Genomic DNA, 17,476 nt, shown 5'->3' with positions numbered 1-17,476 from the left:
GATACACGAACACATCCAAATCTATATTTTCAATTATTGCGATCCTGCCAGCCCAACCACAAAATGTGCCCCGATATGTGGAAAAAGCTGCTGCTTCTGGCACAGCTTTTATCCACATTCACAATCATTCCCCCTTTCACCGGTTCTTACCAGTGTGACCGATTAGACTACAAACCCAGTATTAGCTCGTGGGTCCAAAGGCAGTGGAAAAACATACGTCAACATTCCTCAAATCATCCTTAATTCATTTAAGAATGAGATTCAAAATCTTATTGTCTGTAAATGAGACAGAAAGATGCAGATCATGTACGACTGCAACAGACAGAGTGTGAAAGAAGTCAATTTATTCAAGTAATGTACTGTATCTCATAATGTATATCAATGCAGCCAAGCTTTTTGGACTTGTGACCCCTCGTCACAGTTTATGGCCATATAGTGCATGTGAACATGAGTTGTGAGCAGTCCTACGTCCTAAAGGTAGGAGCTCAAACTCCCTCAGCTGCGGGTGATCCGGACAGTCCAATATGGCCTGGGCCTTCCTTAAAACCAAAAAATAAGTCTTATTTCATAAAATAAACTTCAGTATAGTTTAAGTATAATCCCAAGTATACTTTATGGAATAAGTATACTTGGGATTATACTTGAACTTGTACACTAATATCAATGTACTAGTAGTATACTTGTAAGTGTACTACTTCGGTACTTCTTGGGACAAAATTGGCCCACTTTCTAGTTTATAAAAGTATACTTTTAAGTATAGTTTAAATGTAAGAATAGTAAACTTTGAGTACACAACTAGTTTACATCCACGTTGTATTTTGTACTGCAACTATAATATGAACTATACTACAAGTGAACTTAGTTATATACTTGTAGCCCACTTTTTAGTTTATGAAAGTACACTTTAAAGTATACTGTATTCTGTACATTTTTCAGTATAAGCCAAGTATTCTTTTTGTGAATTTGTGAAGTATATCTCTGATATGTACATAAAAAGTAAAGTGAAAGCATACTCTGTTATTTTAAGTGTAAAAGAAGTATACTAATAGCACACTTGAATAAACTTCTTATTTGTAAGGAGAAATGTCAATAACTTTGCTGGCCAATTTGACAGGCCGGCCGAGCCTTTTCTCATTGGCCAGATTCAGGTTCCCGAACCAAGCTACAATACAGCAGGACAAAACAGACTCAATGAAATTTATATAAAACTGAGCCATCATTATAGTGCACACATTAAAATAGTTTATTTTTCTCAAGAAGTACAGTACAAAGGTTGTTGGACCTTTTTAGAAACTGCAACTATATGTTCTGTCGGAAGCTCAACTTATTGACAAATACAGTACACAAATATTGGTTTCATTCCCCTCATTCAATGATCATGTCCTTGTTTTTTTGACACGTTCAACTCAAGAAAAGACTCAAGCTCAAGACTGAAATCTCATTTATTTTAGTTATGTACAGAAGGAAAAATGCTGAACTTCACAAGTAACAGAAAAATAAAAAATAAAATCACATCTCGTCTCTCTAACCTCTGTAACAGAGGTTCACTAGTCCATGATAACAGCTCTCTGTCTCTCGGTACAGACACACACATGCACTCATACACTGCCTCTCTTTCTCTTTCTCTCACTCTCTCTCTCTCTCTCTCTCTCTCTCTCTCTCTCTCTCTCTCTCTCACTTTAAAATGTTAAAAAATGTAGTTCTCTCTGGTAGATATGTTTTACTGCATTTGCGGGTAGCTGTGCTGCTGTGAGTAGCTGCTGACATTAAAACTATCCTGTTGTCTGTTTTAGGTGCGTTTCTAAGCAGTGAGTAGAAATGTGTGTGTATGTGTGTGTGTTGGTGGTGGTGGTGAGACTCTAGTCAAATATAATTCTCTGTATGTGCCATCCTGTCAAACCCACATAGGCATACACACCATCTATATGCATATACACAATGGCATTAATGTGAGCAACCACACACACACGTACACACTAGTAAGCACGCACACACACACACACACACACACACACACACGCTTCCTCTATGTTCTTTCGTCTCCATCTCCCAGCTCTCAACTTTATCCCATGATTCAGTTCACAAACATGATCCCCTCCAGGTGAGGGGCTATAGATGGCAGATGATTTCTCAGCCCTGTGATTAACAAATGCAAAATTATATAATATTAATAACAAAAAAAAAACTATCCCCATTGAATTATCTGTTCTCCTTTAGCGATCCTGCGTCCGTTTTCCTGCGTCACTCCTGTCCAAATCCCTCCGTCTCCTCGATGGCGAACAGGAGTTTCTCTCGGAGCTGCTCCAGGCTTCTGTAGGGCGGCAGGTCCAGACGGTTGAAGCTGTGAGGAGGAGGAGGAGACAAACGGGTCACTATTAGTCCTTCCTCTCTGAGTGGAATAACAACAGGACTGTAAATTGTGTGAGTCATACGATCGAAAATATTCTGTGGCTGCAGACAGTTGAAACAGGCTGGAGGTGAAACACTGTGTTTACCAAGACACAGAGCAGTAGTATTGGGAACATTGTGTTGTTCAGTATATTGGTTTGGCGTTAGCAGATATGTCCCCGTCAGTGTTGGACACATTTCAAATGACCGATACGAAGCAGTTGGATTCTGTCCAAACTAGGAGTGTCGCGGTATACTGGTTTTGCGGTAATCGCGATATTAAAAACATGAAAATAGTAATAATCCAGCCATGATATATTGTGTTTAACAACAACAATGGCCTTTAGCCCTTGGTTTAGCCATTTCTCTTTTGTGTTCTCCCGCACACAGTAAATAAAAGCTTGTCGCAGACATGACGTCATAAACAGACTATAAAGTAAACACCCCACAAGCAAGCAAATGACGAATGAAAAGGAGATACGTTATCGCCCTTCTCAAAACGTAAACTCTGCAGTGTGGGAATTCTTCGGGTTGTGCAAGAAAAACAAAGTCCTTCTTGATACCGCTCCAGTGTGCAGGGAATGTGGGGCTACAGTATTGTAGCCAAAGGAAGGTAATACGTCAAACATGCTGCATACTCACCTTCGCAATCATCATCATTCAACTTTCTGCCTACTGCAGCTTTAATTTGCTCCACAGTGTTTCCCATGTTAACAGAAAAGGAAGCAGCTCACCATGTGTGGCTTCTTGGAAGCCAAGTCTCCTTCCCCACCTTGTCTATGCAGAACTTTTGGGGACCGTTACTTCCTGAAGAAAAAAAGAAGTTATTTCATCAAATATAAGCTTGATTATTTTCATCAGTTAGAAAAGCATATTAAGATTTTGCCTTTACTACAGGATATGATCATATAAAAGATTCTAAAATAAAAAAAAACTGCCACAATTGCTCACAGTCAATTCACTACATTTCCACGTCACTAATTCCATCAGTATGTTATACTCAACACTTTGCTGCTCCGAGTTTCTCTTTTTAACGGATATACTTGTTTTCATCCACCTATGAAATTTCAACTATTCTGTTTTTCCTGACCGATGTTAAGCTGCTGTTAATGAAAGTCATGTAGATTTTTCACATTAAAATCTTATAGTACCAGTAATGGGATACCATTTATTTCATTTAAAGGAACGGTGTGTAGCATTTAGGGGGATCTATTTGCAGAAATGGAATATAATATTAATAACTATGTTTTTCTTTAGTGTAAAATCACCTGAAAATAAGAATCGTTGTGTTTTCCTTGCCCTAGAATGAGCCGTTTATATCTACATACGGAGCGGGTGATCATCTTCACGGAGCCGGTCGCCATTTTTACTACAGTAGCCCAGAACGGACAAACCAAACACTGGCTCTAGAGAGGGACATTTGTGTTTTCCCGTCGGCCACCGTAGCTCTCCTACACGCTCGGCACACGGGAGAAGTTCCAGTTGGTTGCAAGCTGCAACCTCACCGCAATAGATGCCGCCAAATCCTACACACTGGCCCTTTAAGTGAAGAATCTGCTGGAGGTGACGGATTGCATTCACATTAGCTCAACATCGATCAGTGGAATCAATTGGTGAATGAAAACATAATTTCTGTTAGAGAAGAGAAAGTGGTGAGTATGACACCATTCTGTTGTTGTTCTAATGGAAGAAGACCTATCCAAAATGACGGATATGATTTGTTTATAGTACCCTTGGAAAAATGGAATGAAATATACAGTATTCATGAAAAAAAACAAAAAGAAAGCATGATGTACCTATGAGCTCAGCGAAGCCTCCGACAGGCAGCCGACAGGTTCCTGTTACAAACTGAAGCAGACGGATCCTCTTCTCGTTGTCCATCTCTTTCACCACCTGCAGAAGCACAACTCCCATCATTCATTGGACATACTCACATCAGTGCTCATGCACACCAGAACACATATACTTCATCATAGTAGATGTGTGTGTGTGTTTAGATCGAGGCTTGTGTAACGTCTAACATCGTGCACACTGAACCCCAGTGTGTCCGTCCGTACCTGCCAGAACCAGTGGATCTGCTTGCTGTTCTTGGTGTAATGTCTATAGATGGTGTTCTTCTGCCAGTCGGCCAAGTCGATCTCCTGCATCCCGCACAGCATCAGCTGCAACAAACAAAGGTTATGTCCTTTACTCTTTATGTTTGTCTGACTTAGTGGGCAGAAGACAACACGGGACAGGACAGTGTTGTCCATAGTGAGTCTCTGCGGGGACGGGCCTCAGCTGCAGCACGGCAGTTCATCAATCAGGATCAGGAACAATTTACAAACTTAAAGCATCAGTAGGCGAGATTGAAGCAAATATGATTAATAAAAGTTATTTTTATAAAACGGTCACTATATCCTGACAGTACAGCATGAGACAGGTAATCTGAAAAAAAAGCATGTCCCTCTGCTCCTAACGGCATCTGCAAGATTTCACAGACCGGAGGAAAACAAGCAGTCAGAGCTGATCTGGAGTCTGCTGTCCAGCTGCCCTCTGTGAGAGCCGGCTGTCAATCACTCGTGAACTCCAATCAAACGGTCAAACTAGGCAGCGCTGATCAAATATGAATCAATATTCTGTTACTGTAATGCCTATTTCTCTCCTCAAATGTTTTCAGAAACAAGGAAACTTATCTTTTCAAACTTGCTTTTTTCTAGAAACTTTTACTATATTCTAACTCACCCACAGTTTTTATTTACCATACGTCTCATTTATTCGTCTCCTTTAAGAAATCATTTCTGCTATGTTTGCTATGTTCCAATTTCTTGCATTTGTTTCTTTGTCCAAAGCATATTGTATTGCATCTTTTTGTATAAGATATAAAGTTTTACTGCCATTACTAACCCATACTAGAAGAGACTTCCTTATATGGAAGTACCAGAACCCATCATTTAGTGCTTTTTCCCCCTAAGTTTAAAAACGATTTAACCAGTAAAATAAGGACATAAAGCTGACAAAATTGCTTCTTTCTCATTGAACACAGCAAATGACACTTCTGTCAATATAAAGTCCATTAATAACTACCACAGTTGTGTATCAAATATGAGGGGAAATTTGGTGAAAAGAAAACATGGCCACGAATTTGAATGTATTCTAAAGTCTTACATTCATTACACCTCTGACTTTCAGAGGACCTCGTTTCATTCCTTTTCAAATATTGATTAACCCGCTGGCCCTCCCTCCAGCCCTCCCGCTCCTTCTCACCTCCAGCTCCTTCTCGTCGAAGTAGCGAAGCCACTCCAGAGGGACCACTTCGTTGAAGCCGTCCAGGAAGGCTTTGGTCTGCTCCTCCACTCCCCGAGTGAACCTCCAGTCTGTCAGCAGGCTGAGGGAAGGAACAGTGGCTTGTTATTGATGTCTGCATTTTTCCAAGTTTGAGTCTTCTCCGTTAGTTCAGCTGCAGTGGCTGTTACTGCTTGTGTTAACTTACCTGATGTACTCTTCCTTGTTTTCCTCGGTGACCAGCTCGTTCTCTCCTTCATCTTTCAGCTGGTGAGTGGAAACCTTGCCGAGGATCTCCATGTCCTGTGCAAAATACAGCTCCACGCCACACTCCTCCAAGTTGTTCTCTCTGGACACACACAGAAACACACACATCATTCTTTTAATCTGGAAATCACCTGCTACTATGCCTTTTAGACACTGGATTAGAGTATGTTAATCTCTGGGTAAAGTCAAATCAGAGATTTGTTTCTTAACACATTATACATGGTAGAAAATAATTGCTGAAAACACGTGAAAAGACTGAACTATATAGTACTGAATTGTGGAGTTAGACCGTTTTTTGGGGGGGCCTGAAATCATGGCTCGATGACGCACTGGAGCCATCCTCAGCATCACCCTTCACCTAACACTATATAAAAACTAGAGCGCGTAGCATCAGTGGTTCTCCCGCTCAATCACGAGTTACAGCACTTACTAACCACAGCCAGCGGTGTAGTGGCCATCTGGCATACTGAGACAAATCCGTCTGTCTCCCATCGGCCGTCTCTGTGTGCCGGTCATTCAGGGTGAGCATGAGCCAGTGAGCCCAGTCCTGGATCACACACAAACACGCTATTTGTGTGATCCAGGACTGGGCTCACTGGCCAATCACAACCAAGTGAGTTAAACTTGTGCTTACGTCAAAGCCTCTGCCGTAGTCTATACTCTATCGGCTGTGAAACGGTGGATAAACTGTTTTGATCTATCAAAATCGTTCAGAATTTGATCAATCGGTGAGATAACATTTGGAAAGTCTAGAAGAGCCGCACGATTGAATTATTGTATCCGCATTTAAGTTGGCACAGGGCTAAACTGAAAGTCAGCCGGCTCGGCTGGGCAAAGTCTGTGGCCATGCTTGCCAACCTTGAGACTTCAAAAATAGGAATGATTTCTAAACCAAAGCGAGGGGGTCTGGTGGTCCTTCCCCAGAAAAATTTGAGTTTCAGAGACTTTGTTTCCTGCATTCTGGTGACTTTTGAAGAATAAAAGTGGCTAAATAATAAGTACACTGCAACAGCATTTTTAATCTTCAATACTTTAAACTTTATTCTTAATTCTCAGGAAAGATAACTAGAATAATACGCCCCTCTGGCGTGAGCTTGTGTGAATCTCTGGCATAAACTAACCATCAGTTTTTATTCGTTCTAACATTCATATTTTTTGACCCTGCTTTCTCTTAGTACTTTCCATTTCTCTCTCCTTCTCTCAATCACTGAAGAGCCTTTCAGACTCAACGGTACCACTGCGCTCTGAAACATATTATTTCCAACGGCTTGTGCCGCATCATGAAGGCTTTTGCTGCATGTGCGGCGAGCACAGCTCAAACCGAGCAGCTCTCGTCTGCCAGTAAACATTTAGCTGTATTGTTTTCCGGGTGGAAACGGTAAGGCTTATACACGCTGTACAGTTCCAGATACAGGTTGAGATAACAAAAAGGAAAAAAAAAGGTGTGAACATTTGTCATAAAGCAGGAGAAATACGGGATAATTGTGACCCCGGAAGGAAACCAGGAGAGGGCGATGGAAAAACGTGATTCTCCTGGGAAAATCGGGAGGGTTGGTATAGTCTCTGGTGTGCATACTCTGTCCATAGAGCATGCATGTTAACTGCAAAAGTAGCGTGCAGCAGTGAGAAATGTCGTATATACAGTAACTGTACATATGTAATCAACCCTGTGATGCCCGTGGTTGGGCGTGGTTTCAGCGCCTTCAGCGGACACACCCCCAACATTTCAGAGCAGAGAATACTGCTTATTTTTTCACGATTTTGAAACCTAATTTTATATACCTGACGATTTTTTTAATCATTCAAATTTGGCTGGGTGGTTAATAACATATTTTTCTGTGGTGTGACAAACTCAGAACACTTATTTATTTTTGCTTTACCCAGACTTTAACTGAGAAAATCAGGCTCTCACTTCAAGCTAAACCTCATCCATTTCCAAAGTTCAGTGATCCTTAGAAAACGTATTTTTGAAACATTCAATTTTAAACTATTTTTCCTGTCGATTTGATGTTTGTTATTGATAAATAGTAAGTAATTTTTTCCAACATGTAATTGACTGATTTTATATATGACCTATTCACCCGAGTACTGAGGCCTGGAAAAACATTCTTACTGATTATTTTCCTCCACTTTCTGCTCTTGTGAGCATAAACTAACAATAACACACAAAGAGGTGAGCCATCCTGCATTACTTACTTGACCCACATGATGGAGTTATAAAACTCAGGGTCTATGGACTCCAGGTCTTTGAGCGTGGGTTTCTTGTCCAGCATTCGCTTGTAGAAGGGCAGCGTGAAGCCGGTGTCGATGAACTTTCCGTGGTACAAAGCCTGCAGGGAGGATTTAGTACATTAGAAACCACAATAAGGAAGGTCACCTGGTCTTCACGGCTCAAACGCAGAAAGATGTACACAGAAACGCAGTGTTAGCTCACTAAACTCCCTGGATTTAACAGAGTAGAGAAGTGTATTTTTTCCCCTGCTGTAATTGTGATATTATAGCGTTGCCATTGGCGACATATGGTTCAAATTTGTTCTTGACAAATTATACACATTTTCATCTCAGTTGCTCATTGTTTGTACTGATGATTCACTGGGGATTGTTTCGTGCCCATTCAAGTGTTAGAAATGTGTTAGCAGCCAGTCATCGTTACAGGGACCTATGAATGGGGCTTTTATTTCTGGCAGCCTGATAGAAATCGGCTCACTTCCCGGTCGAAATCATTTAGCAGCAAACATTCCACACCTGCTCATATACACTGTCATATGTACACCAGTCTGGTGACTCCTTCTGTCCTTATTTTCATGGTGAGAACTACAAAGAGTCACTTAGATTAGATGAAAAAGCAAATAACAAAAGCAAAAACATACATACATATGCACATACACTGATCAGACAACATTATGACCACTGACAGGTGAAGTGAATAACATGGATTATCTCGTTACAATGGCACCTAGCAGTGTGGAGGGGGGGGGGGGAATCAGTGAGCATCAGAACTGGACCACGGAGCAATGGAAGAAGGTGGCCCGGTCTGATGAATCCCGTTTTCTTTTACATCATGTGGATGGCGACGAGTTGGAGGTGTTTCCTCCAAATTCTCCAGATCTCAATCTGATCGAGCATCTGTGGGATGTTCTGGACAAACAAGTCCGATCCACGGAGGCCCCACCTCCCAGCCTACAGGACTTAAAGGATCTGCTACTGACGGCTTGGTGCCAGATATCACAGCGGACCTACAGAGGTCTAGTGGAGTCCATGCCTCAACGGGTCAGGGCTGTTTTGGCGGCAAAAAGGGGGACCTACTCAATATTAGGCAGGTGGTCATAATGTTATGGCTGATCGGTGTATGTGTATGTGTATATGTCTATATAAATGTATATGTATAAGTGTAGCTATGGAAATGTATGTGTACATATATACGCCGGTATCCATAGTATATGTAAATAAATCAAATGTACAATCTTGAATACAGCATCCAAACTAGTTGTTATATATCTCTGCCCACTTTTTCTATTTTTATTTTTTTCATCAAATTTTTTTTTATTTTTTTTATAATTTCTAATGCTGATGATGTTTTCTTTTGTGTACATCTTGTTTTGTCTCTTTGTTCATTTCCAAACTCATTACTTCAAAGTTTCTTTATAAACTTTTGTAGTATGAACTGTAAATTGCATATATGAAAACAATCTCGAAAAAAAAAAAAAAAGATTAGATGAAGATACAGTACAGAGACTGAGACACTAAGCTCACTAAAGCCTGTGTGTGCATTCAACACAAACCCGTTCTAACCGAGTCCTAATCTTTGCTCGGTGAGTGTGTGTTTTCACAGAGAGGTAGAGTGAGCAGACTCAGCCAGATGGAGCTGTTTAATGTTAAAAAACCACAGAGGGCTCAGAGCTATGATGAGCCAAGAACAACACAGACGCCTACTGACTGACTGACTCAGTCAGTCTGTTCTGTCCTACTGTATCCTGACTGACCATGTGTCTGTCTCAGACTTATAGACAGAGGAGAGGGTGTCAGTGGAAAGTGAGAGGGTAAAGACAGAAAGTGCATACTGTAGCAGGCAGTGAGAGGGTTTGGTAGTTAAGACTTGGTAGTGACCGGCATCTTTATAAGGGAAGTGCATTTTAGGACTAAATATAGGCAGCTGCTGGCGGGTGTGGGCTGGGTGCGGCAGTGAGGTCATGGTGTGGGTGAGGGGCGGGGTGGCAGACAGTACGAGGGGTGGGGGCGTCGGTTTTGGGACCTACAGCTTTCTGGAGTTTATCCCAGAGAGACAGAGAGACATTATAGTACAAACTGTACATCATGTGTTTAGACTGTAAACTATTGAATTGCACACAAAGACACATAAGACCACAAAATCGGAGCCTGTGGGCCTGGTTCAAATCCAGCCAGGGACCTTTGCTGCACGTCAAACCTCTGTCCGTGTCTCTACCGTCACTGTCACATAAAGATGAAGGCCCAATTCCAATCCGGCCCCTTCACCCTCTCCCTACCCACTTCCATTCTGTTTGCGCGGAGGGTCCGCCTTGTTAAGTGCCATCCCAAACCAATTAGTAGGGAGTGGAAATGGGTTATAAAACCCTCCAACAGCGAGCCGCATCGATGCCAACTTAACCAGCTGCCCCCTTACTGATGACGTGCAACGCCGTTTTGTGTTGGAACGCGCTCCAATGTCAGTTCCGTGCGACTGCCGGTACAAACATTTACTCGTAAACTGCTCAAACTACAAAAAACACAAAAAATAACTAGACTGGCACGCAGGTATAACAGGGTAAAAGTAAAAACAGCATTATACAGATGTTGTAGTTCAGTTTTAAAGACGGATTGAACGAAAGCAAATCAAAACCCAAATATGATTTTTAAAAAAACGATGCCGAAAGCGAAAACTCACCATGGCGATGAAGCGTCCAATGAAGCGGAAGTACGTGAGGTGGTCGGGGTTGATGGAGGAGGCCGGGTTGATCTGCAGACAGTAGTTGTTCTTGCCGGCGTACTCAAACAAACAGTACATGGGGTTCAGCACCTCGTGCGACAGCAGGAAGAACCATTCCCTGCAGAGCAAGAGGACATTACAGGAGATATGAGAGGCTGAGAGATGACAGCGGGGATCTATTTACTAGTATTACCATGTCAGCAATTCATATATAATATTATAATGTTGGATGATTCTGTAATTTAACATGTCAGAACTATCAATTTTCCTATAAAGACCATCACTGTGAGCTCAGACAACAAGCAAATAAAACACATTTCATGGTCCAGGAACAAGAACAGACGATACGGAGAAAAGAAAACATCTTAGAACAATAATCACAGTACATTTAATCCAAGAACAGAACATGATCTATAAGCACAGTTTATAGAACATAATTAAAAACTAAACAACAAAATTCACAACTGAAGCACAGTAATTCTACCTCTTCACAGGAATGACAAATTGCATGTATGAGAAATGTAGTAAATCAATCTTAGCCTAAGTCGTCTGACTGGCAGGTTCAGGATTTTTCCAGGGATTTTTCCAGGTTTTATTTTTCCCAGGACCTACTGTAGGTCTGAGCTGAACAATGATCCAATAATCCTTTGACATACAGTAGGATTTTAGGATGAGTGGAATGAACAGAATTTATAGAGGAAGACTTGAAGATATGTTTCATTACATCACGATACTGTACTAAGTCTGTAAGTTTCAGGTAGGTTCAGGGTCTGAAATCAGCACCCGCCACCCGCCAAGTGCGGGTAAGTTGTTAGCAGTGACTGATAAAATCGTCAGGCCATCCGCCACTTTGGCAGACAGGGAAAATGCTAGAGATGGAAATAGAGAATCGGATCCTAGTTGTCTGATTCCTTGGCATCTCATGCCTCTGTGGCTATCAATATCTCTTATTGATGCTCTCAGACAGTTACGCATGCAAAATGACGCATACGCACGCTGTATCATGTTCCATCTGTACTTTTTTTTGGCATTTTCAAGCCTTTATTGATAGGTAGTGGACAGTTTTTTTAGAAAGGGGGAGAGAGAGGGGGCCACATCCAGAAATGGCCGCAGGTCGGATTCGAACCCGGGCCGCTGCGGTTAGGACTCAAGTCTTGTTATGTGGGCGCCCGCTCTACCAACTCAGCTATCGGGGTGCCCACTACAATCCAAATTTGACACATAAATTACATGGAGAGACAACCAGGGTCATTATAGTAAACTAAAACTGAAAGTAAAATTATTTCAGTCTTAGTTTTTTTTAGCTTTAAAAAATGAGACAGCATGAATTTCCGTCAACTCTCGTGACACTTAACCACAGGAATCGAATAGACCCGACGTTCAAGGAGATGGTGCTGTGTCGTTAAACAAACATTATGGCCATTCATACACAGTTCTCCAACCATGTATTTTGCATGTATATGTAGCTACAGTCTTCTGAGACATTACAGCAGGCCCTGACAAAAACAAACTAAATATATAAAAAGTAAAACTAAACCTGAACCTTCTGAAACTGAAACTAAACTAAGATGAAATCGAAAAAAAACAAAAAACTAATTGAACATTCAAAAGTAGTATAAGCTTGGAGACAACACATATAACATGAAGGATATATACAACAGGGTAGACTAAAACAGACACAAAGAGACTGTGGAAGGATGCATGTTAGAGAGAATGAGGGCCCACTAGCAGCGCCACCACCACCAGCTGCAGCACCAGAACCTAGCGCTCCCACGGCCCCTGCGCTCCCCCCTTGGGGTTTATGGGAGGGGGATATGGACTGACGGACGGATGGACGCAGACACCTCACAACATCCCGTCCGTGGTTCTACCCTGTGGTAGAACAGCATGATGTCACCTACCATAGGGTAAAACCACTGACGTGACACCGGAGACAGAGACACAATGCAAAACCAAACAGAAAAAAAAAATGAGAACACCCTCCCCCAACAGAAAAATAACAACATATACGGAGAGTAAGACCTGGAACACAGTGGACGCAGGGGGCAGGATGGATACATGTGATGGAGGGATGGAAGGATGGGGGAAGGGAAGGAGGACAGAAATGTTGCGAGAGGGTAGGAGGTGAGAATTTCCTCAAATCTCTGACACACCAAAACAACATGTCATGTAACAATAAGGATTTACAGAGAATGGAAACACCTTGAGTTATTAACCCTGTGATGCCCATTGCCTCTTTATGATCTTTTAAAATAGTTTCAATCCTGCTTGTTAACTGCAGTTAACACCAACGTCAAAGCTGGTTCCAGTGGAGGAGGAGGAAGCTGGTGCAGAGATCGAGAAGTGGGCAGGAATAGGAAACACGCCATCACCGTCACCAACATTAAAAATCAATGGGTTAAATAACAAAATAAAACCCCTGTAGTACCACACACACAAAATGACAGAATGTGAGAAGAAGAAAGGTCACGGTTGTCTTGTCGTTGCTCTCACCTGGCGATGCCACCGTAGTCCAGCCCCTCCTCTCCTCTCATGATGATGTAGAGTCTGCGGCGAAGGTCGTATGGCTTCACATTCATGATCTGGTGACGGAACATCATATATTATTAACAAATAGACAAACACTTTTTAAACGGGCAACATTTTTGAGATTGATGGAAAACTGGAGTCAAGTACAAAAAGTGGAATAACAATTTATTTAAACCTTTAATTGTCCTAACGTGAATGATGATTTAGTTATTCTCGTGTGAAGTCTGAAATGAATGCTGTGTGTATTCATCCTCTACGTTGTATGTGTTAGATGCTTATGAGATGTATGCATATTTGTTTTTCTAATGTAAGTATGAACTCAGTCAATACTTTATTTCATTTGCAAAGAGATGTGCCCTCTCAGTGTATGTGTCCTCTCAACGTAGTGCTATGATGTTGGATGTTACAGGAACTGTGATAAATGCAAATGCAGATCCCGCTGTCCTGATTGCATGAAAGAGTCAACTTTTTATCACTCAGATGTTATGCATATGATGGTGTGTTCTTTATACTATGACAGTTTCCCTAAAAGTAGATTAAAAAAAAATCGCAATATATCACCTTGCTTACAATATCGCAATTTATCTCAATATATTGAATCGTAAACCCTGTATCGTGATATGTATCGTATCGTCAGATTCTTGCCAATACACAGCCCTAGTCTGGACTCATCTGAGCCCAGGTTATAGATACTTTAGTCAAAACAGGCTGATGAACAACACTGGGATTACATGCAGATAAAAAATTGGAATTAATTACTAACTAAACACAAGATGACGTTAATGTAGTTATATTTAAGTGTAGAACAGATGTGCGTTTGGTTCGTCTCTGACCTGCTGGAACGAATCCTCAAACAGTGTCTGTCTGGACACGGAGATCTTTACATGGCTGGGCAAGGCATTGGACTGGACAGAGACAAAATAGAAAAAAACGAAATCAAGAAGTTAGAATTAGTGCAGAGTTAAAAGTGACACCAACCTGTTTAACATTTCATTTTTTTTTTTTAAACTTTCTGAAAAGCCTTTTAAGACATTGACAGCTGCTGGTTACTACTACTACTCTATTAACTCTCACCTCTAACTTTAACCCTGATTTAGTTTGGAACCCTTGCTGAACATGGGTGAGTACTTGTGTTACAGCGATGTATTCAGCAGTGGTCCTGTCCCGGTTTGGTCCACCGCTGATAATGATGAATATAATGCAGTTCTTTATTATTATGAAAATACATATGCAGCTTTAAGAATTCGGCTCTTCAAAACCCAAACTGGTTTGATATTCCTGTAGTGGTATCTAGCCCGGCAGATTTTGTTCCAAACAATGTTTGTTTGGTAATGATTTCAATATTTTAGTTACAAAATCAACGCACAAGAAATGTTATTTATACTTTATAATAGTAATATTACATACTTGACTTTGGATTCTTTTTTGTTATCTTATTTACATTGTTATTGATCTTATTTGTTATTATCTAAGTTTTACTTGATCATATTTCATTATCATAATAAAACTACTCCATTTGGAGTCAAAATTATACAATGTAGTTGTTTTTTATTGATTTTATACTGAGCACAATGGTAGAATGTGATGATGCACAGGGTAAATGTCATGGCCAAAGGCTCCATTGTGTGCACGTAGCCTCCTGTAGTGGATATCAGTAGGATTTTAGAGCCAGATTCCCTTTCAAGAGGTAGAAAACCCATTTGGCACAATTTGGGTATCCAAGTGGCCAAATGGAGAGTCCTCCTGCTCCTATCCTTACTAAAACCTTTGTAGAAGAAAAGTCACAATGTTACTGACACTGGGGATGCAATATCTGAGGTCATACCTATCCATAGAGACCAAGATCATGCATATAGACCTGGTAGTTGTGGAGCTATTCTTGATTTATTTTGGGTATGTCTGTCTAGGCGAACCACACCTTCCAGCACCCTGGGGCTTTAGAGGTTATAAAGTATGTAGGCTAAGTGGTATTAACATTCAGTAACATTGCAAATTTCCCCGCTGTGGGACTAATAAAGGATTCTCTTATTTTAACAAGATTCAAAAGGAAATGTGTTTCTCTTTATCACTATGAAACAAGTCAGAAGTACTTAGGTCGAAAAGTTTTATAATACAAATAGTTCCAATGGCATCTAAGAGTAAAAATGGTAGTAAGCGTTATGCTTAATCGGTGTTACGATTATGACCGGGTCCCTGGGAAATGTTCTCCTCTGTAAGGGGTCCCTGGCCCCAAAAAGTTTGAGAACCCCTGATCTAGATCAATGAGGACACATAGAATCGCATTCACTTCCACTATTGGGGTGGAGGTGAAAATCTTAGAGATAGATATAACTAAATCTGGACAAATACAGACAAAACTGTCTACATGGCTAGATAGATACCACTACAGGTAAGTGTGAAAATATACACCAACACACAGATCAAGGCGAGGACTGTGGACAGGGAGAGTTTTGTTGTGGCTTCAGACTCCGGTTAAAACTTACATGGCACAGGAAACGGAACTGGTGGTACTTCCACCTGAAGCTGCGGTCGTAAGCACCGGGTGAACCGCCCTGCCGTGACCTGCGCACACGCACACACACAAAGAGAAAGAGAGAAGAGAGGAACTCAGTCAATTTTACACTGTTTAAGCGAAATCTATGGAGAGAATCCTGATGTAATAATTCCAGAGTTAATAATGTAAAACAAACAAACTGACGGCCTCTGTGTTTTATGTTTTCACCTCTTTACTTTAACTCTTCAGCTGATTGACAGAAACATGATGCCTCCTTTAAAAAGCCCTTGTGTTCCAGGTTGCAGGCCAGAGAGACTCAAAGTAAATATTAAATTCACACCAGCCATTCTGTTCTAAATAACGACTCGGCGTGTCTGGGTCTCAAAGGCAGAGGTGAGTCTGGGCCTGCAGCTGTGTTAGTATAAGCTCCACCAACCCACTGCACACACACGCTCGATATGTGCCTTGTCAGCACCCGAGAGGCTGAGACGCAGAGAGAAAGAGAGAGTTTTGAAAGATAATGGGAGGATGGGAGGAGGAGAGAGGGTGAAATGGGGGGGAGAGAAGAAGAAGAAGAAGAAGGAGGCCTCTAATGCGTCGGGTTTGTGCTCGCCGAGCTGCCGGGCACATCTCGGTTTGGGTTAGGAAATAGAGACCGCAGCGGCAGAGCGCTGGCCACGGACGGACACACACACACACACACACACACACACACACACACACACACACACACACACACACACACACACACACACACACACACACACACACACACACACACACACACACACACACACACACACACACACACACACACACACACACACACACACACACACACACACACACACACACACACACACACACACACACACACACACACACACACACACACACACACACACACACACACACACACACACACACACACACACACACACACACACACACACACACACACACACACACACACACACACACACACACACACACACACACACACACACACACACTCTCTTGCAGGATACAGTGTAAAAAAAAAAAGTAAAGACTCTTTCAGAAGCCCTCCAGAACCGCTCCACTAAAAATACGTTCAAATATCAGCATGAAAAGCAGCTTGCAGATGCGCGCGCACGCACACACACACACACATACACACACACCACAAGCTAATACACACTCGTATGCCGAACATAAACACAAAAAGACACAAACACCAGTGCGCACGCACACCCACACACATGCCAGTGCAGTTTGCAGTGGATCTGTTGTCACACATCTGCACATTCTCCTGACTTTTTGCGGTGAGCTTTGAGACTGCTTCAAGGCAAGGCAAACATCCACAGGCTGAGGGGGAGAGGTGTGTGTGTGTGTGTGTGTGTGTGTGTGTGTGTGTGTGTGTGTGTGTGTGCGTGTGCGTGTGCGTGTGCGTGTGCGTGTGCGTGTGCGTGTGCGTGTGTGTGCGTGCACTAGAATGAACATGTTGCTGTGATAAAATATGACTTGTTAAAATATCGGTGAGGCCTAAGTTGATCCTGTCTGGCCCAAAGAAATACTTAACAATAGAAATGAAAGGCAATGGATAAAAC

General features: G+C 41.7%; 1 protein-coding gene across 4 annotated transcripts in view; it reads right to left on the bottom strand.

Moving 5' to 3' along the window:
- Window positions 1-1,424: 1,424 nt before the first annotated feature.
- wwp2 (WW domain containing E3 ubiquitin protein ligase 2) overlaps window positions 1,425-17,476 on the bottom strand; it is a 59,742-nt gene continuing 43,690 nt past the window's right edge. For all 4 annotated transcript variants that reach the window (XM_074631681.1, XM_074631682.1, XM_074631683.1 and 1 more), the window contains 11 exons: window positions 15,877-15,955; window positions 14,227-14,298; window positions 13,358-13,446; window positions 10,823-10,982; window positions 8,116-8,249; window positions 5,861-6,001; window positions 5,635-5,755; window positions 4,446-4,550; window positions 4,185-4,281; window positions 3,123-3,195; window positions 1,425-2,341 (listed from right to left, as the gene is read on the bottom strand). In XM_074631681.1, coding sequence (XP_074487782.1) covers window positions 2,242-2,341; window positions 3,123-3,195; window positions 4,185-4,281; window positions 4,446-4,550; window positions 5,635-5,755; window positions 5,861-6,001; window positions 8,116-8,249; window positions 10,823-10,982; window positions 13,358-13,446; window positions 14,227-14,298; window positions 15,877-15,955 — 1,171 coding nt within the window. In that variant the 3' untranslated portion in view covers window positions 1,425-2,241. The remainder of the gene's footprint in view (window positions 2,342-3,122; window positions 3,196-4,184; window positions 4,282-4,445; window positions 4,551-5,634; window positions 5,756-5,860; window positions 6,002-8,115; window positions 8,250-10,822; window positions 10,983-13,357; window positions 13,447-14,226; window positions 14,299-15,876; window positions 15,956-17,476) is intronic.

The sequence above is a fragment of the Sebastes fasciatus genome, chromosome 4, assembly GCF_043250625.1.
Source record: "Sebastes fasciatus isolate fSebFas1 chromosome 4, fSebFas1.pri, whole genome shotgun sequence".
Taxonomy (NCBI): domain Eukaryota; kingdom Metazoa; phylum Chordata; class Actinopteri; order Perciformes; family Sebastidae; genus Sebastes; species Sebastes fasciatus.
This window is presented reverse-complemented; position numbering and strand designations above follow the sequence as displayed.